Source organism: Camarhynchus parvulus, chromosome 19 (genome assembly GCF_901933205.1).
Source record: "Camarhynchus parvulus chromosome 19, STF_HiC, whole genome shotgun sequence".
Lineage (NCBI taxonomy): Eukaryota > Metazoa > Chordata > Aves > Passeriformes > Thraupidae > Camarhynchus > Camarhynchus parvulus.
Window position 1 is genome coordinate 5230279 of NC_044589.1, and position 22345 is coordinate 5252623.

General features: G+C 50.9%; 1 protein-coding gene across 11 annotated transcripts in view; it reads right to left on the reverse strand.

The window, feature by feature from the left end:
• The window catches only part of LOC115911692 (NADPH--cytochrome P450 reductase), a 30176-nt gene that overhangs the window by 7473 nt on the left and 358 nt on the right, over positions 1 to 22345 (reverse strand). For 3 of the 11 annotated variants that reach the window (XM_030962859.1, XM_030962857.1, XM_030962854.1), the window contains exons 2-8: positions 20188 to 20328; positions 9704 to 9893; positions 3583 to 3631; positions 2608 to 2736; positions 2055 to 2204; positions 1110 to 1234; positions 204 to 293 (exon numbers count right to left, since the gene is read on the reverse strand). In XM_030962859.1, coding sequence (XP_030818719.1) covers positions 204 to 293; positions 1110 to 1234; positions 2055 to 2204; positions 2608 to 2736; positions 3583 to 3631; positions 9704 to 9879 — 719 coding nt within the window. In that variant the 5' untranslated portion in view covers positions 9880 to 9893; positions 20188 to 20328. Of the gene's footprint in view, positions 1 to 203; positions 294 to 1109; positions 1235 to 2054; positions 2205 to 2607; positions 2737 to 3582; positions 3632 to 6143; positions 6552 to 9703; positions 9894 to 15519; positions 15727 to 20187; positions 20329 to 22345 lie in introns of those variants that run through there. The other 8 variants (XM_030962860.1, XM_030962858.1, XM_030962855.1 and 5 more) reach the window with 4 other exon arrangements.

The window sequence follows — 22345 nt, forward strand, 5'->3', positions numbered from 1 at the left end:
TCCCCACTCAGAACAGGAACCCAGAGCTGGGCTCAGACTCACACCAGCACGGGCTCAGGCCAAACAGCCCCACTCACTGTTACACTTCACTCATGCCCTTGAGTCTGGAAGGGGAGGCAGTGCAGAGGAAAGGGAACAGCAGCCCAGGGCTGATGGCACAGCCACAAGTCAAGGTGACCAGGAGGAGCTGCTCCTAAACCCACCTGGACTCTTCTCCTGTAGCCTCCACCCCGAAGTGCTCACACACTGCTGGCCAGAACTGCTCTCTCCAGGTGATGAAGTCTTCTTCCAGGCTAGCCAGAGCAGAAGAGAGAGTCAATAACCCAGCCCCATTCCCAGAGAAGCCACCTGAGATCCCTGTGCCCTCCTCCCATCACTGTGGGAAAAGGCATTTAGACCCAGCTACTTTTGGTACCTCCACATGCCCACAGATAACCAGGAAAGCACCTGCAGGGCACTGAGTGGGAACTGCTGCTACACCAGACACCCCTCCCTTCCCCAGCCCTGCCAAGGAAGGCTTTGTTATTTAGGCTCAGTCTTTAAAAGGCTCAGCTCCCCATTGTCCACCCCTGGCATGAGGTGACCTTCCTAACAGGTCATTATTCCTCTGTGGCACTGCTTATTTTTCCAGGCTCAGAGCCTTCCACACAGGGCATATCCCTTCCAAAAGGCCCTGCAGAACTTAGAGGTAGAGCCACAGGTTGATGAAATGTCCCAGGGTGCTCAGGTGAACACAGAGAGGTTAAAAAAAAAAAAAAAGAAAGAAAATATCATTGTCCGAGTTGGAAAACATAAAACAGCTCCCAAGGAGATTAACCTGCCTCCTTCACTGGGATGGGTGAGTTTATCCACAAAGGCAGAGGAGGCTGCAAAGCCTGCTCCAGTTGTCCCATGGGCATTTAAAGCTGAGGTGGGATTTCCCAGACACAGGACACTCCCTGTGCACAGGAAGCTGATTGTGAGAGACACAGCAGACACAAACATGTCAACCCCAACCACAAGCCCTGTGAGCTTATTTCTGGCTTGGTAGGGGAGCCCATTCCCTGCCAAGGTCCCTTCCAAGATGCTTTCAGCCAGCTCTGACCAGCCCCTCAGCCCAAGGCACTCACTTGCCATCATCATCTCCCAGCCCCAGCTCAAAGATGCGCTGCGCTCCAAGCTCCTCCAGCCTCTTGTCCACATACTTCCCCATGGCATTGAAGTGCTCATAAGTTTTGTTCCCCAGCCCAAAGACCTGGAAGGGAACACTCATGAGCATGCAGAAGCAGGAGGTGAACTTTCCCCATCCATTTGACATCCTCTGGCCAGGTATCACCCCACAAAGGATGCAGAACAAAGACAGTGAGACTTTTCCCAGCTCCCCTATCAGCTCTCCAGTAAGAATTTACCACTGAGAGTGTGTGGTCAGGAGGCATCAGCACCTCCCCTGAGCCTGGGTGCACTTCCAAGAGCTCCTGCATATCTCCTTGTGGGACCAGTAAGAACCTGGCATGCCTGGAGAGCCATTGCTGGCCTTTGCCTCCCACAAACCACACAGTAAATAAAACCTTGCTCACTGCTTCACATCTTCACCAGTGGATTCTATTCTCATTTGCAATATTATGCTGCCTAAGGAATTTGGCCAGGGTTTAGGTGAGGTGGCTGTTTCTCAGCCAGTTATTCAGCTCAGCACAGGAAGAGAGCTACACACTCCTCGAAGTGATTTAATTCATGGGAGAAGATCTGGCCCCAGGCTGCTCAATTAGCTTCAGAAGAGCAGCAGCAGCCTGTAGCTCATTTACAAACCTGCATTCAGTGCCTGCAGGGCTGTTTGGGGCTGTTTATACCAGGAAACCCTGATGATTTAGAGAGTGGAGAGCAAACTTTGCATTTAAAGCCTCCAGAAGTACATTTGCAGGTGTCCACAAAGCCTGGGCAGGAAGACAGCAGGGATCTCATCCCAGACAAGGTGTACAAGACATAGACATCATGTTGGGCCTTTCTCCAAGCCACTCTGGAGGGCTCTTGGCCTTCCTGCCCAAATGCAACACAAAAACTGGAATGGGGCCACTTACTGCAAACCGGAGACCTGAGAGGTCGGCATCAGCCTCCTGCAGCCAGTCATAGAAATCCTGGGCATTATCTGTGGGATCCCCCTCTCCATAGGTGGCCATGCAGAACACTGCCAAGGACTTGTCAATCTCAGAGAGGCGACTCAGGTCCGACTGCAAGCAGAGGAAAGAAGGAATCTTCAAGCATCCCACACTGCGGCTGTTGGGCAATTCCTATTCCCACAGCGTAGGTGTGCAAACAGCACCAGCTGTTTACAGAAGGGGTTGGGAAAGACCAAACCCACCCATAATGGCAGGGAAAATAAAGGAAACCACCCTCACTGGACTGCAAGTCAATATTCTGCTCCACCAGAAAGAAAAGCAATGGGATTTTCCATGCAAGGCTTCAAAGGACCAGGAGAATGTAGAATGGCAAGGACTGAGCCCGTACCTGCATCCCTCAGGCTGATCTTTTCTCCCCTAAATGACACAACTGTCCCTTGGCCAGGGTCATTGGATTTTTTTAGGGGGCACTGAAAGGTTGTGACTATTCCAAGGCTGTTCAGGGCTAAATTACCAGGTCATACTCCTCTGGATCTGCTGCCATGCCCCGGAGGCCATAGCGATGGGCATCTTTGGCCAGGCGATTGGCAAACTCCTCTGCTGTGCCCGTCTGGGAACCATAGAAAACCACGATATTTCGGCCCTGGAGAGAAAGAAAAATCCCTTTTAAGTGATGATTAGTCATTTGGCAAATGCATGGATGAAGCACAAAGGAAATGCCTGAGATCAGGAATCCTGGACTGCAACCTAAAGGCAACCAGGAGCGTGCGCTTGTGCAGGACTCCAAGAGCTTGGCAGAAAACTCAAGGCTGAGCTGTTAATGAGAACATGACTCTTGCCACTCTCAGAGGGGAGATTCAGGTCAGACTAAAACCCAAAGCAAAGAATAAACTTTCCAGATTCATTCTCAACTTCGAGGCTGCAGCGTGACTCCTGGAAACAGGGAACACCCTGGATGAGAACGCAGAACTTGCCAAAGGCTCTGGGCAAGTGCCTGAGCACCAGAGCTCCTGCTCTGCTGCAAGCCAGCTACTTTGAAGTAGAATGGAAAATGCATCCAGCCCTTGCTTCCTCTTGTGTCCAGAGCAGCAGAGTCAAAAGCTGACAGTTCTGTGTACAATTCCCATTGCACAGCCAGCCAGTTTGGGAACCAACCACACAGATAAACAACTGCCAGCCAATGACTTCAAAGTCTCTGCCATTTCCCTTCTGACTTTGATCTCATATTACATTATTTTTTTCCACCACTGAATTTTCACTTTAATTTCTTCTCTAAGAACAACTCTCAGGCACAGACTAAAAGAGCTATTCCTGGCTGCTCACACAGCCTTCCTCTGGATGCTCTCTGCAGCAGCCATGTGTCTGTCTCCAAACCAGCTCCTCCTGCTGACAGTTTCCAGAGGAAAATGGGATGGTTCCAGAGGAAACTGGGATGGACATGAGCTCCCCCACCTTCCCAGCACCCTTGGAGGCAGAACAGGCAGCTTACCGTTTTCTTCATCTTCTCAATGAAGCTGCTGTCTCTCACTGGAGCTGCTCTGAAAGACAGGAGGAACATCTTTTCAGATGAGCACATTCATTTTTGACGTCATGGAATAAGCAAGTGGGAGAAAAGTGGCCTCCAGACCTCAGGAAAGTTGCCAAAAAGGGTGTGAATCTCCACTGACCACAGTTATTATATATATGTGCACAGGGCTGCACATTGCTCAGCCACAGGAGTTCTGCACACAACCGTGGAGCAGGGCCTTGGAGCAGAGGGGAGAAGCTGAGCTCCTGCCTGATGCCCATCAGTGAATCCTCCCACAGGAAAAGCCCAGGCACACAGCCCTGACCACCAGGAAACCTTTATCAACTGCTCTGAGAGGTTTCACAGCTGAGCTAAAGGATCTCACAGGAACAGTTCTCCAGATAAATCTCAGGGGCCAAGCCATGGTTTGAAAGAAGGGAATGGAAAACTCCCTCCTTCCCACACCACTGTGGGCAGGCAGGATCAGTCCCGAGCCATGCTTCCCAGGGCACATCCCCCAAACCTGAAGTCAAACAGGGCTAAAAATCAGCTGTTTCAACCTCCAAACAGCATGCCAGCCACGAGCCCAGAGCTGCAGAGCCCTGTGGAGCAGGCACACACAGCTGATCAGAGCCACAGAGCTCCCAGCAAGGCCACCACTGCCAGCCAAGGTCCTGTGGAGCTCATTCTCTGCTGGCTTCCCATTCCCAGGATGGATCTCCTGCACAGAACATTTGCATTATTGTATAGATGTGGCTTTCCCTAGCTTGGAAGTGGGACAAACCCCAGCAGAGCCAGAAGCATGGAGGTGGGGATTCACACTGCTGGGGCTGCCCTGTTAGGGAGGGAGCCAGCAGAGCTTTGCTATCCTTAGCACATCTTTGGATTTTCAGTGTCATGGAGTGAAAACAGCCCAGCCCTGGGGACCCTGGGAGCCTCACAAGCAGAGGTGACAATAACTACAGTCAGATTAGGTGCTGGGAGCTTTTCAGAGCAGGCCAGGACAGAAGCTCCCCTGCTGTCCTCCCCCAACTCTGGTAGCAGGGAACTGGAATGTGGGACCCATTCTTGTTCCACAGTGGAAGAATGCAAGGCCGGGTCTCCTGTGGGAAGAGAGAAGCCTCCAGGCAAAAAAACAAATGGTTTTGGCTCCAGCCCATGTGAGAATGTGAAGAGCTTGCTAACAGTTTCCTCAACTCCGTAGCCCAGAGGGAGGGATCCTGCGGATGTGCTGAGGCATTTCAGGAGAGCACACACACACGCAGAGCAGCAGGGTGGGGGACACTCATAAAACATCCCTTCCAGCACCCCTTGCTACCCAAAGGGATCAAGGAGCTCCATAACTGGGCCTGACAGCTCTGAGCACCAACAGGCTCATACAAAAGACGAAGCACACACAAAGGACAAGCAAAGCTGACCCCAAAAAGCTCCCCAAGGCAGCCGTGCTCCCAGGAGAGCTGCTTCACACCCTGCTTGGCTCTCCCAGCAGTTAACAGCCTCCCCATGTTGTCATTTGTCCCCTGTTGGGAACTGGGATATCAAAAATATCTTCAGGGAGCAGCCTCAGCCCTGCCCACGCTGCAGCCAGGACAGAGCTCGGGAGAGCTCTCAAGACACAGCTCTCACTTAGTTCTTATCTCCTTGGTGAACTTTTTAATTCCTGCCCTCTGCAAATGAGATCCAATTAAAACAACTGTTGGTTTAACTACTAAACAAAATGCTTTTAAAGGAGGAGAAAAAGAAAAGTTTTTAGATCCTTTCAACAAGCTCCCTTTGGAAGAGAAAAGGGAGCAGCACATGGAGCTCGTCCGTTTTCAAAGGAGGCAACCCTGCACTGAAGTGAGTGCTGGAGAACAGGCTGTGGCTCAGATACAGAAGAAATAATGAGTCTGGCTTTGGAAAAAAGGCTACACAACTCCCTGAAATTGCTTCATCAGGGTGGCCTAAAAATCTGAGCAACGAAAACACACAGGCACCAAAGGCAGAAACTACACACATTTCCACTGCTCTGCCAGGGAAACTTGGAAGAGAAAGTTTGTCCTCAGCAAGGACTGCTCTTACAGCTTAGACAGCTCAAGGCAGCAGCTACAAGCACTAGAAGAAGCACTGGGTGAGGGAGGGGGATTAACCCCATTGTCAGAGTGAGCCTGTAACTTGTACAGCTCCCCCACCCTTGGTGAGAGCCCACAGCACAAACGACTCCCAGGGCTCTCTGCCACTTTGGTTTCAGGAGAAAGAAAGGATAGGGGAGGAAGCTTCCAACAGCTCAGCAAGAACACCAAAGTCTGTCTCAGCTGAACACCTCTCCTTCAGAAAGCTCCTGTGGCTTTCCTGCTGAAAGCACAGATACATCCAGAAGTGAGGATGCAGGCTGGATGCTGCACAGAAACCGAGCACCGACAGCAGGGTCTCCTCTGGAGCACAGGGAGGCTCTCTTACCTTCTCCCTTTCCTTCTCCTCCTGTTGCAGAGGGAGGAGGCACCCACTCCACCCAGCTCTGGAGCTGGAAGGATCCCAGCAGCCCATCAGGCAGAGTAACTCACCTGGCCACGGCCGGCTCTTCCCGCGGGGCCGAGTACACACAGCCCATGGCAGGGCAGGGAGGAGGCAGACAAAGAGTCCAGGGCAGCTGTGTCTGCAAAGGGAGCTGTGGGGGGACGGATCTAACTTAGCTCTGGAGCCACAGGCACACAGGCCTTTCCATTCTGCTCCTCCCGGGCGTTAAAACCAAGCATCAGCCTTTTGTTGAGGAGAAGAGAGCCGGCACAAAAGGTCCCAGCACGGGTCATAGCAGGAGTGGTGCCGTCCACTCCGATCCTCCTGGTGGGGCTTTGGAAGTTACTGAGTGGATCTGCTCAGTCCTGAGAAACTGCAACATCTGGCAGCAGTGGCAGAAAGGAATTAGGAGTGGAGAATGAAACCTCCCAGGATCCTCCGCAGCACACGTCCCTCTCCCACCCGCACGGAGCAAGGGACGGGACACAAAACCCTCCCCCAGCCTTGTTCCCTTGGAAACTGTTTATATCACAGCTGCTTTTATATATTCTTTTAGAAAAAAAAAAAAAAGAAAAAAAAAGCTTGATGCTGTAGCTGAATGAAACGATTCCAGACACTGCGTGAGCAACGCGTCGGGTAACTATGGCAGTGCCATTACGGAGGCAGCTCAAAGGAGTTTGTTTTCCTCAGGATCCTATTAAATTAAATTAGAGATGGTCTCTCTCACACACACAGGCAGCAGAGAGCTAATCAGGCTGAGGACTTGGAGCAATTCCTGCCACAGGAAGCCCTACAAGTACCAGGGAATGGATTTCTGCATAGCTGCAGAATAGAGATAAGCCAGCTTCTGTCCCAAACAATGTTAAAGAGGGGGGGAGAAGGGAGAGGGTGACACTCAGCATACCAATGGCTGTCCCACCAGCACCTCCCCAGGATGATTGTCTGCAGAGTGGGGACAGGAGAAGGGAAAGAAATCTGTGATTGAGAAACTTGCAGAGGAGGAGCAGCCAAAGAGCAAAAATAAATTCCTGCATTCCCCGGCAATGGCCCTGCGAGGAAGCGCGGTGGCCATGGCTGCTGCTGATCCAGAGCTGCTCTCCCTAACGACATCTGCAGAGCAGGCTGCAGGGAGGGCTGCTCTGGTGGTTTTAATTAAGTCTGAAAATGGTCAAAACACAAGCAATGCTCAGTCAGTGGGATCCCAGCCTGGCCCACACACACGTGTTACACATCACAGGTACGGGACACCTCGTCTGCAGGAAGCACTGCACGTGCTGGGTCCTGTCCCTTCTGTGGGCACTTTGGGCAGGAAAACAGCTCCACTTAAGGGTGAAGATCAGCAGCCTGATCCCTCTTTGAGCTGTGGCTGAAGCTGGAGATGCATTGCTGGGGCAAGATCATGATGATTCCCAGGCCACACAGAGAGAACCCAGCCCAGCTGCCATCCAGGGCGTCTCAACCTCACATCTGCTCTTCCACAATCAAAGGCAGTAACAAAAAGTGGCATTTTCTTTGCAGACCCTGCTGAGCTGACATGGTTTTATGAAGGTGTGCTGCTCCCAAAAACCCCAGAAGGGCACTGAGGTGCTGGATGCTGTGTTTAGGTCAGGGACTCTGCTTGCACTCTTCAGCATTGCAAACACATTGCTAAAGCAGCAGGCATTGAGATGTGTCTGAATTTTTATTCAGCACCTTCATCCTCCAGTGCTCTGAGGCTGAAATTGGGGGGCCAAAGTGACACAAGAGAAACCATCATCCAATGCCATCAGATAAAGCAGTTCAGGACACTTTGGCAGAGCTGCAGAGAACGAGCTGAAGAATGCAACCCCTCTAAAGGTCAAGGCTCTCCACTCCAGCCAGAGACAGTCCCACTGAGGCCTCTCTGCCTTCACGGGTCTGGGACAGCTCCCCTGCCCCCCATACCCAGCCAGCCACAGGCAGAGGCTGGCACTGGGATCCTGATTTGCTTGTTCATCAGAAAGGAAACTCCACCCCAGACCGAAGGGTTACAGGAGGGAAGGAAAACCCAAGGCTGACCAAGCTTGTTTTCTCACTCATTTTCCTCCCAGTTCCAGGCATCCCATAAAATCCCACTGCAAAAGCTGCAGGAAGTCACTGTCTCTGTCCTGAAGGATTGATGTGCCATCAGCCACAGCTTTGGCTTTTAGGGTCACACTGTCCTGGGACCAGCTTGATAACAATGACCACAGCAGGGCTGCAGCAGGGTACAGGGAACTACTCCACAGCCTCCTCTCACTCTGCACCTGCCTGGCTGACACTTTTCCAAAGTGCAGCTGTGTCAGACAACTTGCTGAACAACCTCACCTCTCTGGTTATCAGCAACAGGAGGTGCTGCTGTTCCACATCTCCCACAAGGAACAGCTTCTCCCTCACTCCTTACAGGGACAGAGAAGGCAGCACAGACTCCACATAAGAAACAAAGTGCCTGTGAGGCAGCTCAGAGCCAGGACCTGCAGCCAGGCTGGGATGGAAGCCCATGTGCTGAGGCCCTGCAGGACAGAACAAGGTGGTAACACACAACCAGCAGTCAAAGCTTCCCTGCAAGGTCACCACAGCCTCTGGAAGAGCTGCACATGATGGGCTGTACATGGAATCAGTCACAAGGATGGGGAGCACGGGAGCCCAGGCTGTGCCATGGCAGGATCCAATTTCAGATGGACAGTGCCCTTTCCCCAGCCAGCACAGCCATTCTTACAATCTCCAGAGGCGACCACGTGCACTGACACACACAGCCCTGGCTGGCAGGCATGGCAGGGAAATCATCCCAGCAATCCAACAGGACACATTCCCAAGGTAAGGCTGGGCTGGCACAGGCAGCTGGGCTGCTGCCAGCCACGTGTGCACCCAGCTGCACAAGGTAGCACAGCCAGGGACACTGCTGCCCTTTAAAACCCTCCCAGACGGAAAATGTACTTTCCAACCTCCAGAAATAAAGAGTGAGCTAAAAAAATCCAGCAGAAAACTGATGTTAAGTTTGGAATGTGACTGATACAAGGAACAAAATGCACCCAGATCTCCACCTGTGTGGCTCATTCCTGGCCCCAAGCCCTTTGCAGGAGACAGGGTGGAACAAAGCCTCTCCCTCTCCAAATCCAGTCTCCCACTCCAGGGGTAACCTGGTATCAAAAGCCAATCATGATTTACAGGAGCTGCAAAGCAGCACATCCCAGGAACTATCTCCCAGCTCCCCAAGATTATTCCTTTCCCTCATAGCCAAGGGTAGATAAAATCTCCAACAGGAAATCTGTTTAAGAGCAAGCAACCTTTCTCCAGATTTACCCAAATATGACTTTTATCAGAAAACAGCAAGAATTAAATCCTTAAGAGCTCTGAAGTACAGCCAGAGGCTTTCCTGCCTTGCTCGGGAAAGGCCAATTCCCACTTTGGGCCACACGGTGGGGTAAGGCAGAACTGCAGCCTGGCTCTTCCACCGGGATTTCTGCACTGGGAGCAGAACCCACAGCAGCTGAGGGCACAGAAACGCCCCCTCACCACCTCCCACAATCCAGTTGAGCCTCCCAGAACCCACCACAAGCAAGAGAGAGAAGCTCCATTAGAACCACACAGGCTGAGAGCTGTTACTTACACTGTCTGCATCTTGGGGAGCTCAGGCACCTCCTCCTTTTTCTTGCGGAAGAAGAACCAGTAGGTGAAAAGTCCAGTGATGAGGGAGATGAGGAACACGTCTGTCATGCTGAAGAGAGAGTCCTGCTGTGCAGGGCTGTCAGCAGCAATGGTTGGGTCCATGCTGGGCTCCCCCATGGCACTCAGAGGCACTGTGAGCAAGGAAAAACAGTGAGCACCAGCAGCCACATGGGACAGCACTGAAGAACACCCAGAAAATCAGTTTTGCTTTACACTTTGTCTTAGGAGCAAAAGGCTGCCCAACAATTCTTTGGGTAGAGGCCTTGTATCACAGCTCTGCAAGGTTCTTCTGTGTCCTACCAAGCTCTTTCCCTGCTGCTGTATCCATGCTGATCCATCCCTCTGGCAGCAGCCTCAGAGCAGCCCCACACTGCAGCCAAGGAGCCAAACCAGGCTCCTACTGACACCCCAGCAACACCCAACAGGGACTCATGGCCAGCCCTTACTAAAGCCCTTACTCACACACAACCCCTGGGGTGTTACTGAGGGGTGACCCCACTCTTCAGTCACCCCACAGATCTGGGGCTTCCTCCCTCCTTCCCACAAGGTGACAGGATGCCCTGGCCCCACTGCTGTGCTGATAAACCCCCAGAGCAGGACTGTGGCACCAACCCCCCTGAGCACCCCCACAACAGGTTGTTACAACACAAATGATGAATATTTCTGATTTACTCCACTGCAGATTGGATTTACTATCCATCTCTCCCTGAGCCTTTGGCTTCCCAGTCCCCTCCATGATCTCCCCCAGTTTAACTTCCATCTCCTTGAGTTGCTCCTTTACACTTACCAAGGCAGAGTTCAAGTGATCTGGGACCTGCCCACAGCCATACCCAGAGTCTGTGGGAGCATGAGGATGAACACCCAGCCCTCAAATACCCAGGCAGCCCCATGGCCCCCATCCTTCCCCTGAGGAGCCACCCACCCATCCCTCCCTCCCTCCCTCCCACTGCTGGTGCCAAAGCTCTGAACCCCTCTGACCCTAACCCAATGGCAAGATTATCTTCCCTACATGCAAGGACACACTCTGTCCAAATAAACAGATAATTAACTCTAAACTTGATTTGGAAGGGCAAAGTGAGTCTCTCTTTGTACTTGGGCATGCTGCCAACCCAGGGGACTATGGACATTTGAACTTGCACGTAGAAAAGTGACTCAGGGCCGTGCTGGTGTCACAGAGGATACATGCCATGGCTGAGAAACAAAAGTGACTGAAGCTGAAGGTTATGCTAAGACATTCAGGAGCTGGGAAGAGAAGGGAAGGTGATGCTTAGGGAGCACTGATGAGGGAGACCAAGTACAAGCTTCAGAAAAGATCAACCCTGTTTTTACCCTCAACCCCGTTTTTACCCCAACAAAGGAAGTCCAGCTCCAGACAACACACACAGCCCTGTGCCACAGGGCACCAGCCATAAAAAGCATCCTGTGGAGCACAGGGAGAAGTCCACAGCCACCTGGCAGTGACCCTGGGTGGGTACTCTGGCAACCCAATGAGCGCTCAACCCCACAAGAAGTTTCATTTGGTGGAGAACTTGGCAAGTAACTGCATCACAAAGAGCACTAAAACACCACTGCAAAGCTTCCTGGTAGGTTCCCACAGAAGACACCAAGGCAGGGTGCTGGAAGAAAAATAAGAGTGATGTGACTGCAGACAAGCAAATTGCACATTCCTCTCCATCAGGCAGGTCACCCTGTCCTCCCTCCTTGCAAACAGGCTTTCCATGGCTGGATCTTGGAGCCAAGCAAGAGCTGGATGTTACTTCTGTACAACTGTAGACTAAACTGTTAGCTAAAGCCTCCACAACTTGGGCTTAGTTGCCAAAAAGGCACAGCTCCCAGGAGGATCCCTCTCCTCCTCCTTATCTGGTTCCAGTAAATCACAAAGGAGCTGCTCTGGCAATCAGCACCAGGGGAATCTGCTCGTGGTGGGGGGGAAATGTTGCTGGTTTATTGCTTTTAGTCCTGATGAAAGCTCAGAAGTTTATATTACAAGCTCTTCTCCTCCTTCCCTCTGCCACCCAACCTGCAGGAATCTCAGCCAATTTCAGCCAAAACCTGCCAGTGAACGCTTCATTTCACAGAGTTTTGGGGTTTTGGTTCTTGCCATCTCACTCATCACTTGAACTGTCATTAAATCTGAGGGCAAAGAAGCCCTGAGTGGTCCATGGTTCCTAAGGAGCCTCAACTGCTGCCTGTGCACAGCACAGCCCAATGCTGCAAAGAGATGGAGGAATCAGTGGGAGGAATCAGTGCCCAGACACAAGTAGGAGTAAATATCTCCAGTTCTGAGAGGTGGCTTGGTTTGTTCAGCAGCAGTTTCATTGCCCAAATTACACAAGGGTGGACAACTCCCCTCACACAGGGCAGCGATGGCCATGTCAGTAAAACAACCCTCAGAACATCCTGGCATTCACTCCCTTTCCCTGAAAACCCCAAGGCACAGTGACAAACCTTTGCTCAGAGGAAGCCATGAATAAACACAAGGCTGATGGAGACCACGCTGAGCTGGCTTGGGGCAGGAGCTGCAGCTCTTTCCCTTCTGAGCCCTGGGAAAGGCTCCTTGCCCAGGACACAGCAGCCTCCCTCGTCCCCAAGTGCAGGTGCAGAGAGCTCCAAACCAGAAATGTGGTGAGCAGCACCTGGCCCACAGCAATTCCCAGCTCAGACATGGATATTCATGGATATTCAACGAGCTGCCCTGTGTGGGCAAAGAATGAGGGCAAGAAGGAGCCTGTGCTCTGCTCAGCCAGGTGAGGGCTTTGTCTCCAGCCAAAATTCATCACTGTGCTCAAAGCAGCAGAGCTCCAGCTCCCAGAGCAGAGGGGTTTTTGGCTTTCTCAAGCCTCCAGAGGAGGTCTGCTCTCCCAAGCAGTACTGCCCTGGAGGGAGGCATCCTCAGGGAGCAGCTCCCAGGAATGCTGCCTGGGGGGATGTGGGGGTGGAAGCTGCGCTATCTCCTTGCCTTGACCACACTGCAGCTCTCCAGGGCTTCAAAAAGGAGCCCTGCAGCTGCAGCCAGGCCACCCACTCACTGCCCACAGCCAGGGAAGGGAATATTCCAGGAGGTTCATGGCTCTGGTGCATGGAGCAGAGCCTGGTTTGCTCTCATCTCTTCATTCACAATCTCCACTGCACAAAGTTTCCACACTGACCTCTAACCCTGGGAGGAAACCTGGTCATGGCCTGGTGACAAGAGCTGCTTTAATTTTGATTCATTTTAATTTTGGGCTCCCTCTGGTCCTGGACATTTGGTTATTCAAGGTTTATAGCCCAGCTAGAGATTCTTCTTTTTGCTTTCCCTTCACCACCCCTACCCTCAGGAAAAGGTTTGCAAGAGAAAGGCAAAGAATGTGAAATTAGGCTTCATTTCTCTTTTTTAAAGGGTTGTCTTAACTCAGGAACTATTGAACTCACTTCACACTTCACCCAGCACAGGAAGATTATTGCTCAATTTATCTCAGTCTCACCTAGCTGGCTGTAACAATTATTTTCCAGAAGTTCACAGCAAATTTGTCATTTTCAAATGACATTTTCATGTCATTTTCAAATAACTTCCTGTGAAAAGAAACTTGACTCTTACTTGAAATTTAGCTATCCTGGGAATCCTGCAGTCTCTGGAAGAGCCTTGGTAGAATCAAACAAGGTTTTTAAAAGGAAAAGGAAATTTATGATACAGGAGTAAAACTTTCCCTGACAACAGTTTCAAGGGTGGCCATTTTATCCACACTGTTTATTATATCTTCAATCAAGGTAGGACAAGATGTCCATATCCCTGAGGCTTTTTCTGATGGTGGCTCCAGTTCCTGGATCCCTGTTTGTGCACACAGCAAAGCCATCAGTCTCAGCAAGATGCGAGCATTTCCATCACACAGAAAAGTCACAACATTTTGAAAGATTGCTATCAAGCAATGCTGTGTTTTAGCACAGCTTTTCAGCCCCTGAATGTGAGAATTTGCTTGATATATGGCAGCTCACAATAATTCAAATCATCAGGGACCTTCTCTGCACATCTCTGTGCTAGCAAACACTTCATATTAAATTAAATGTATTCCTCATTCTCATGCACATCTTGAAAAAAAAAAGGACTGGAAGCACTCTTAGGGCCAGGCATCCTCAAATTCCCCATGATTTCCATACAGACTAAAGGTCACATGCTTAAAAATACTTAAATATATTTATATAAACAGTATTACAAACAAACAAGACAGGAGTGATGAAGACCAAGTGGTCAGCAAACTGAAGAGATTTATTCTCCTTCCTTGCATCAGGAGATGGTGCATCAGATGTTCCCAAAAGCACCCTGGGACACACCACCACAACCACAAAAGGTGGCTGGGAGATTTCCCCTTGTAGAAGTCACCCTGTGGGATCTCCTAGTGACCAAAAGCACCCTGGGACACAGAACCAAAAGCAGAAAACATGGTTGGGAGGTTTCCCCTTGTAGAAGTCACCCTGTGGTACCTCCTAGTGACCAAAAGCCTTGGCTCTGAAGCTAAAGTGGCAGTGTGGGCAGGAAGTTGTCTCTCTTGACACTGAAGTAGCCTTTTTCTTAATAGAGTATCTGTGATGAGTTTCAAGTACCTCAGCTGGACTCCCCAGTCCCAGACCAGGACTGCAGCCTGTGACTCTTGCCCCAAAAATGAGTGACCAAGTTTCTGTGCTTGACTCTGCCCCGTGCCACCACCAGCACACCCTGACGTGCAGAGTCAGCCTCGCCCAGAGGGGAAGGAGAAGGAAAACTGCTGAGCAAGCACAAAGTCACAGGGTTTGGGTGATACTGGCTGTTAATTCTTGGGCTGCTCCAGGGAAGGGGCCAGCTGAAGTAAGATAAAGTGACACATCAGCATGGACCCAAATGAAATGCTCTGGTATGCAGAAATCTGTCTTATCCCACCTTGTGTTCAGCTCTGCATTCTCCTGGGAGGTACTGAGGCGTTAGCAAACTTTGGAACACAAAAGTTATCAATTCCTGCATGGGGATGGGTATCTTTCTGTGGTTTGATTTTATTTAAGAAATAAGAGGGGCAGAGGGAAAGACTCAGTCCCAGAGTTTTCCTTGAGAAGTACAAGAAGGGAGATGCCTTGCTCAGCAGGGAAAAGGAAAACTGCTGAGCCCAGGCTGCTCACTGCCCCCACCTCTGATCATCCATCCCCAGCAGCAGCTGGAGCACCAAGGAGCCCCTGACTGCAGCCCAGCACACCAGAGAGGGATCCCCACAATCCCCTGCAGACACTGCCTGCCGTGGCACGGCTGGCACAGGGGCTGCACCCCCAGAGCTATCAAAACACCCAGGGTTTTTCCCTTTGGACACCTGCAGGTAAGCACAGGGGCTGCAGGTGGAACCTGTGCTCTGCAGTGTGTGCAGAAAGAGAACCAGTGGGGATGGAGTCAAAGAGGAGCTGCGTGACAAACGTGCAGTGCCACCAGCCACCCTCTGCCCGACCCTGGCACCGGTGCCAGGCTCCATTCAAAGGCAGCTCAGCAGGGTGCAGGCAGAGGAGCCTTCCCAGCCCACAGCAAGGTCCAGGCTGCCTCAGCTGAGCAGCAGCAGGGACAGCAGGCAGCAGTTTGGAGCCAAACCACCCTTGCAGCAACGAGATCCCCTCATTTCTCACATCACAGTGCCAACTGGAGCTCTGGAGCCCAAATCCTCTCCCCACCATCCTCTCATTTCTCACAACACCATCCCAGTGCCAACTGGAGCTCTGGACCCCCATCCCCTCTCCACCAGCCCACCCAACCCCTCCAGCAACACTCACCCAAGGACTGCTTTCCAGATTCTCACGAACAGGAGTCCATGAGGTCTAACTGCAGATATAACAGCAACACACACTCAAAAGGCTCCTTCAGACTGACCTTCTCCTGTTCAGACTGCCACTGAGAGCCCTGCAGAGGCACACAGGGCAGGGGACAAGGGGGCACTGCTGGCAGGGAGGGCACTCGTGCTCTCTGCAGCCACGTGACAGTGACCCTCATGTCCCTGACTCAGCACAGGCATCACGTTAGGCAGCAGAGAGGAAGTGCAGCTGTCATGATTTCCAGTGCTGGGAGCTCTGCGTGGCTGGGGATGTCACCATTGCCACCAGATCTGCCAGACCCCTCTTTCTGACCAGGAAGGACCATCCTGAATTGCCAAGGCAGAGGCAGGTGTGTGTGACCAGATTTCCCTTCCCACCTTGTCTGCCCCAGGGACTGCCCTTCCTCTCGTGCTGACAGATTAAGGGCACTATCAGCCTTGAGAAGAAGCCTTTAAAAAGCCCAATTTTAAATCAGAACCCAATTTTTTCCACCAGCATCATGACACAGCCCTAAAATTCAATCTCAGAACAGAACAACCTTATCTGCAGGTGTCCAAAGGGTGCTGATGCTTGGAAAAACCCTGGGTGTTTTGATAAGCAACCAAACCAAGTGAAAACTCCAATTCTTTGTACAGCACTGACCTGCAGCCTGAGATTTAGGTACAATGGCAAAACAGGGAGGCTGTAAATAGAAATTAAACAACTGAAACATCTGGGAGGAAAAAAAGAAAACCACTTGACAGCCCTCTCAGAGGTCTGCAAAGTTTGTGGAGAGCTCACAGAGGCTGCAGCACCAAGAGGAAGCTGCACTGAGACCCCACCACTCCTCCCAGCAGCAGCAGAAGGAAGAGACTTGCCCACAGGCAGGAATGCAGTCTTGTGACCAGCCAAGGGCTCTCTTCTTTCACCCACTAATGACATCAGGCAGGTCACTGGTGGCTCTCAGGAAGAGGAGCCCCACAGACACAATCCCAGGAGGAAGGAGGAGAGGCAGCAGCAGCAGAGAGAGCAGGGCTGTGGTGGAGCTGCCATTCCTGTGCCTGGTCTCCTCTGAACCCCACTGCAGCCAAGACTTCCTGCATGTTTAATGCGTGATATTGAGCCAGGAGACCCTCAGGGCAAAACCAGATCTTCTCTTATTCCTCTTAGAAATGCAATAAATTAGACTAAGAAATTCTGTTTACATCAGCCTGTGCCAGCCTCACACAAGCGCTTTTTACTTTCCCTTTTAGTAAAAGGAGACCTGGCAGGAAAAGTCAGCCTTTCCAAAACAAAAGCAGTTCAAGGAAGCAGGTGCTCAGATCCAGGTTATTTAACAGCTGCCTTGGATCAGCCGTTTCTCCACAGCTCTGCCACACAGAGACTGCATTTCCCATCAACAAGAGGAGGCTGATCTGGCCCTGTGTGACCTGGTCTGCACAAGCTCCATGCTTTGGGTGGGAATCATCACACAGGTGAGTCCCTGGGCTCGTGGGGAAGGAAAGCACATGAGAAACCTCACAGCTTTCCTTGCCCCTTCAGCCTCTGTTGGACCACAGGTCCTGGTGTGAAGGATTGCTACACCTACAGCCTCCCTATCACTTTCTTCCCACATATTTCCCACAGCTTCCCATTAACCAGCTCAATAAAGAAGGGTAGAAAGTAGCAAAGCCTCACAGAAAAGCTGGGAAGTGCTTCTGCACTCTCCCACCAGCTCAGAAATCCCAGCCCAAACTGAGCAGCTGGCTGCAGCAGCACCTCAAGCAGGGAAGGGAACACAAAAACTGTTGGGTTTTTTTGTGAAACAGAAGTTCCTCTCACTGTGAAAGGTGTCTCCTACCCAGACCCTGACATACCAGATCAGACAACAGCAAAACTGCTGTTTTAGACAGAGGACAGATACAGAGTGTGCATCAGTCAGTCTGGATCTTGAAATACTGCATATTTGAGCTTCCACTGTGTCACACTTGCATGTTTTCTGGCCCCTGGGTCTTATTCAAGGACAGCAGAGCAGCTGCAAAAGCAAGGAAGAGAACAAGAACAAGTTTTACTGAGGCAGAAAGGAAATCTCTGCTATGGGTATGCTCAGGTGGGGCTGTGCAGTGAGCCCAGTGCAGTGCACTGAAACAAAGGATTTAAGGCATTATCCACCACAAAAATGAACTCAAACTTGCCAAGCTGCCTTAAAGCAAGCTAGAATTACTGAACTTGCACATTTCCTTCTATGAGATAAAAGCCTGACTCTGAGCCTTTAAACATGGGGGATCTCCCCAGCTTAGGCACTTGGACACCTTCCTTCACAGATTAATGTGAGCCAGCAGAGAAGAACAGGAGTTCGGGGTTACAGGATAAACACAACCTGAGAATGGCAGGTAACTGAGCCCCTGTGAACCAACACTGCTCACCAGCCTCCCCTCCCAGTGAGGGACAAACCCAGAGCACCACAGCTCAGGAACTGCTTGGAACAGCAACAGGGGTCCTGCCAGCACCAATATTCAGGAGCAGGGACAGCCTGCAGGAGGTTTACACCATCCTGATGCCAACTCCATAGGAACCTCTCAGGCCAACAACTGCTCAGAGGGCTGCAAAACCTCAGGAGCAACCCATCCAGGCATGGAGTTTGCATGGCTCAGGTGCTGCTGAAGATGTTTTTCTAAGTCAAGAGGGAAAATGACATTTTTTCAGCAGCCTCTTCTGTGACTGCTGTACCCTGTGCTGCCACAGGCACAGCTGGACATTCCTCTCCTCCCCACAGGCTGTTTGTTCACCCTGTGCCTGAGTTTGTGGAGGGTTGGTGTGACAAGCTGTGGCTTTGCCTTATGCCACCACTGGGAAAGGCACCCTATGGATGGGGTCAGTAGCCAGAGACTTTGACCTCTTCCACCAGGAAAAGTCTGAACAGCAAAACCCTCCAATGCTGGTCTCTTTTGAGAGGTTTCCCTTGAAACCAACAGCTGAAAGAGCACCAGAGGGACAGGGTTAAATACATCTTGCCAAGTTTTCACAATGGTCAAGACTTTTGATGAGAACAGTGTGTTTTGGGGATTTATTTATTTCAAGAGAACCAAGGAGCCAGGATATTTTGTATTTATAAGCCCAGTTTCCCCTGAGAATGGAGGAGCTTTTCACACATTACAAGCCCATCTCCTGCATTGCTGTAGGGGATGGAGGTGTCACTGCATGATCCTTGCACCTCTTGGAATCTCAGCACCAGAGCTGTCCTGCTCTGGCTGCCCCAGCAGAAGGGTGTGCCATCACCCTACAGAACCTCCCTGCCTGCCATGGGTCAGCAATCTGACCTGGACTTCACCTTTGTGAAATGATTTGGGAAACACAGATCACTTCCCAGCCCAGCCCCTTGCAATCACACACAGCCACAGCAGACCTCAACACATCAATTCCATCCCCAAAACATGATACAGGCCACAAGACATCAGAGAACTCAGGGGTCACAGGCTGAAAGGTTGGTCCCAAGCTGCAAAAACCACAGCTCTCCAATGCCCCAGCAGAACCAACACAAAGAGAAGATACTTGACACAAGGGCTTTTTGTTCCTCTGTAACAGGAGCTGCTCCTCTTACCTCCAGCAGTTATGCATTGAGTCCTGTTACACAACCAGGACTTGCACAATCCTTGCAGGCATTTTATCAACTTGCTCCTCCAAAGCTTGGAGTTAGAGAGGAGATGCAGCAATGACCCGTGAAAGAGAGTCAATTGATGTGTTTCACAACCATCCAGCACCACAAAACCAGACCTACCAACTCCCTGGGCTGGTTGTTGAACCTTCCCAGCAGACTTCCCTTGCACTGCCACAGCCAGATTTTACCAAGGAGAAAAATCCAACCCCACCTCAAACTCCACACAGCAACAAAGGAAGATAAATAAACCAATACCTCCGTTCCTTGCAAAGGAGTGACTGCAGGCACGAACGTGGCTGATTACTAAGCAAAAATACCACAACAATCTGCCACCATGGGTCAAACTCAGCCACTCTTTGGACTTGTGGCCCTCCAGAAGCCACCAGACATGGCTTCTGGTCTCTCTGTCTGGATTCCACGGGTGATAGCAGCATGCAATTAACCTGAAATGTTTACTCGGGGACAAAGAGCAAGAGATTATGAGCAGCCTGCAATTATTATTTTTTCTGACCTATGAAATTGTCAAGCCTATAAAAAAGCAGAGGTGCACCTGTCACTGCAGGGCTGGTGATTCACTCTCCACAACAGCGTGTACAAAGTAATCTCATCACTGGGATCAAATGATCACGTTGGGAAAGCAAATTATGCAAGTTCTAAGAATTGTGTTTTTTGAGGTAGGAGAGTCCACGTCAGGAAACAGAACAAAGTTCAGTGCCCACAGAGGTAACTACAGGTGGTTTTCCTTTATACCAGGGGAGGAGATGGCAGGAGCACAGACCTGAGCAGAGAAGCCTTTTCCCCAGTCCTTCAGAACCAAGCAAATACAAACTTTGCTGTGTCTCAACAGGCAAAGGAGAGAGCAAAGACCAAACGGGGTTTCAGTCAGACAGTTCCACACTTTGCTGCAGGTAAAGAAGCCATCACTCCCAGCACCCACTGCCAGCCACCCTCCCCAAACCCAAATGCATCCAGAGATGCTCCAGAACCTGTGACACTCAAAAGAGAGGGGTTACCTTGCACCTATGGCTCTGCAAACAAGAGCTGGTGGGGCCTGTGAGCTCCAGCACGGAGGGTGGTGAGCAGCAGGGAAAGTCTCCCTTGAGACAGTTCAAAGAGTTTTGGTTGTATGACCCTGTTCAACTCCTCCAGCTGCTCTGCAAGAAACAAAAGAAAAGTTGCAGAAGGCACTTGGCTGCCCAGGAGGCACAAACCCAGAAATTACTGACTGAACAGGAGGCAACTGCAAAGTGACGACAAACGAGAGGTTCTTCTCTGTCACAATTACAGCAGGACTAATTAAGAGGGGATTAAGCCAGATTTGTGACACTACACCCTCCTTCCTGCCCACTCTTCAAGGCTTTCACACTCAAGGATTAAAAGAAGGCACTCAACTGGTGTTTCTGCCTGTAGCTCTGCATTCTCCCTGCTCTGCAAATACAGTTCTCGTGCACAGTCACATCCACGTGCAAAACCAAGACACATCCATGCCATGCATACCCTGCCTCAACCAGCCCAAGAAAAACCTGTACTGAGACAATGCTGGGTTTTCCAGGAAGGGTCTGGCTCAGCAGCCCTCCCAGACAAAACACTGATTTCCTCATTTGCAGCAGATTAATCAGCGAGCTGCTTTGCGTGTGTCCAACAGTTCCTCGGAATTTCTCAGAGAATTACAGAAATATTGGAACAAAGCCCATCTAGCAAAAGGGATGTGTACACCACTGCACCTCAATAAGCAAAAAAGATTCTGAAACTCCACAGCTCCTCCTGGCAGCCCACACAAAGTGTAGAGTTCTGTTGTGGAGGGGATATCCCCACCAACGCTAGCACTGATTCACTTCCACAACTCAAACACAGACCTCACTCCTTCTTCCTTGCACTATTCCAGCTTCTCAGCCAGATATATGCTTCTACTTTTTAAAACACAAACTCATTTCACTTTTCCAGACTCACATCAGAGCACCTCAGCGATCCCTCTTCTCTGTACACATTCCACTAAGCATTCCCAATTCCTTCCACACTCCAAAAGCTAACCCAAGGTCGAAGCACTGGCAGAACAAAGCACACCCCAAGCTGCTGCTTACTGCTGCAACTAAGACAACTCCCCAAGAACCAATTCCACGCTGATGACTAACTCCCAACACCATCATCCAGGTACCTTCATCCCCTCCAGCCTCAATATTCCCTAAACCAGGGGGTTCCCACAATTTCCTTTGACAAGCACACTCCCTAGGTGAGTAATTTCACTCTTCTAAGAAACTCCAGCAGGAAAAATCAGGAGCAAACAGTCTTCCCACACCCCAGCAGTTTATAAAGTGAAATAGATGGAGCAACAGCAAACAGCCCAGCCTGCAGCAAAGGTATCAATTAAACGCTGGGAATAACGTTCTCCAGGGAAGTGCCAGAAAATTAAGCTCGTTAAAGGCTTTTAACCAGCAACACCTTGGGATGGGGTAAGTCTGAGCAACCCTTCAGCGCTGTGGAAGCAAGGCAAGGCAGGCATCACCCCACTCCCAGGGCTGCTGGTCTGTTCCCTGTCCCACAGCCCCTGGGGTGACACGAGTGATGGGGTACTCCCCAAAAAACAGGGGGTGCATACATGCCAGCCCTCCATACACACACATTTATTTATTTCAAGAGAACCAAGCACTGTTTATAAAGAGCCAGGATATTTTGTATTTATAAGCCCAGCTTCCTCTGAGAATGGAAGAGCTTTTCAGACATTTCACATTGGCACATTGGCCACACCAGTCTCGCCAGTAACAGAGGCTCAGCACCACCAGATATGCCCAAATAAGAGGGGCTCTGGTCACCCCAATTCCAACAGGTAACAGAGGAGCAGTCACATCAGACTCCCAAGATAATAGGGAGCTCTGGTCATCCCAATTCCCCCAAATAACAGGGGAGCAGCCACATCAGACTCCTCAGGTAACAGGGAGCTCTAGCCATCCCGGTCCCCCCAAATAACAGGGGGACAGCAGAGCACAGTGCCCAGATAACAGGGGTCGTCCCAGCCCTCCCTGATAAGGACTGGTCATCCCAGCCCTCCCTGACAGGGACTGGTCATCCCAGCCCTCCCCGACCCCCCCAGTAAGAAGGATCTCTAAACACTCAATAACCCCCACTAACAGGACACCCACTCACACCACACCTCCCAGTGAACAGGGGGCTCTG